General features: G+C 36.1%; 1 protein-coding gene across 6 annotated transcripts in view; it reads left to right on the top strand.

The window, feature by feature from the left end:
• LOC102600251 (tRNA(His) guanylyltransferase 1-like) overlaps window positions 1-1,594 on the top strand; it is a 21,058-nt gene that overhangs the window by 13,858 nt on the left and 5,606 nt on the right. For all 6 annotated transcript variants that reach the window (XM_015305657.1, XM_015305660.1, XM_015305659.1 and 3 more), the window contains 2 exons: window positions 3-172; window positions 266-351. In XM_015305657.1, the coding sequence (XP_015161143.1) occupies window positions 3-172; window positions 266-351 (256 nt within the window). The remainder of the gene's footprint in view (window positions 1-2; window positions 173-265; window positions 352-1,594) is intronic.

A 1,594-nucleotide genomic window follows, 5' to 3' on the forward strand; every position in this document is an offset into this window, starting at 1 on the left:
AGCAAAATACTATCCATTATTGTGTCTTTCTTCTCATCTACATATGTAACCAAATGGAAAGAGTTCTTTTCTCAAAAAGAGTTAAGTGTGCCTCCATCATTCCATTCACGTGTTATCAGCTGTGCATCAATGGAGGTTCTTCAGGCATATCTTCTATGGAGACAAACAGAATGTGAGTTCTCGTATTGAATATTTCCAATTAATTGTTACTGGAGGAGTTGAGTTCTTAAAATCTGATGCTAAAGGATATTGGTTCTTTTTACAGGTCATATAAGCAATCAATACAATACTTGTTTGTGGAAGCTGGTGTTTTCTGGAAAGTCAGAAAAGGAGGCGAAAGAGATTCTTAAGGTGCTATAATTAACTCAAGTTTGAGAGTAAAAAATTGAATTGTTTCCTCAATAATATGACATGCGTATTTACGATTTTTTTCTTCAATATTATCCTTTTTCGATTTCAAATTTTAGTTAATACTAAATAAATATAATGTTAAAAATCATATAAAGAAGAAAAGTAGAATGAAGTTAAAAAGAAGAAGCTCGGATTGGTCCACTACCAGATCACATAGTGGTTAGGAATCAGGAGTTGGTGTCAGGTCCACAACTCTTTAGAATTTACTGGTCCAGATCGACCTCTTAAGAAAGGATTCGGTTCGTGAACCAGACCATCTCCCTGGGCCAGAGACCAAGTGTGCCAGTCCTGGTCCAGGTCGAACTTGCCAGATATAGTAGCAGGTGGTTTTTATATGCTAGTAGCTACAGAAGGTAAGCAGTTATATGCATTTAGTGACTTCATTTGCACAAAGCAAGATGCTTATTAGAGAAGGTCTTAGAAAATGGCTATTATGTGAAGAAAAAAGTATTAAAGCTCCCAACAATGGTTTCTGGAGTGATAGCTCTGCATACATATCTATGATCTCCTATGGATTACTCGTCTACAGTTTGTTACCTGGAATTTATGTGTTGAACTCCTTTCAAAAATGTCCTGGAATTTATGTGTTGAACTCCTTTAAAAAATGTCAATACTTGCACTGCACAGGTTGAGAAGTGTTTCTTAGATCATGAAGCTCATTTTTCCAAATTGTACTCTTGCTATATATGATTTAGATGAACCACATAACTTGAAGCTAACTAATTGTGTCACGCCCCGAGACGCGGACACGGGACCTAGGACCACAAGTGATCCCAAGCTAACTCTGCTGGCATGATCATGAGTATACTAAAGATAAACTGAATAATAGAAATTGTGCGGAAGCTATAATCATAAATAAATCTGAAATGATGGGTAATACCCATATACTAAATCTGAAATGAATGAAATCTGATGAGTTTAATACAAAGAAAATATTAACTCAATACTAAGCTGAATTTAACTATGTTTGAAATAAGCCTTTAAACTGACTAGAAATGTTGGGATATGCCCCTACTAGATCTAGCAAAACTGAAACTACAGACTAATAGCGATAAAGATAAACATGTCACTAGTCCTCGAGGAATGAGGACTCACCACTGATGCTGCTGAACTGAAGATCAGGATTTGATCCTAGTGTGATCTGGATGCTGAGAACCTGAACCTACATCACGAGAAGATATAG

This window comes from Solanum tuberosum, unplaced genomic scaffold, assembly GCF_000226075.1.
Source record: "Solanum tuberosum cultivar DM 1-3 516 R44 unplaced genomic scaffold, SolTub_3.0 scf00928, whole genome shotgun sequence".
NCBI lineage: Eukaryota > Viridiplantae > Streptophyta > Magnoliopsida > Solanales > Solanaceae > Solanum > Solanum tuberosum.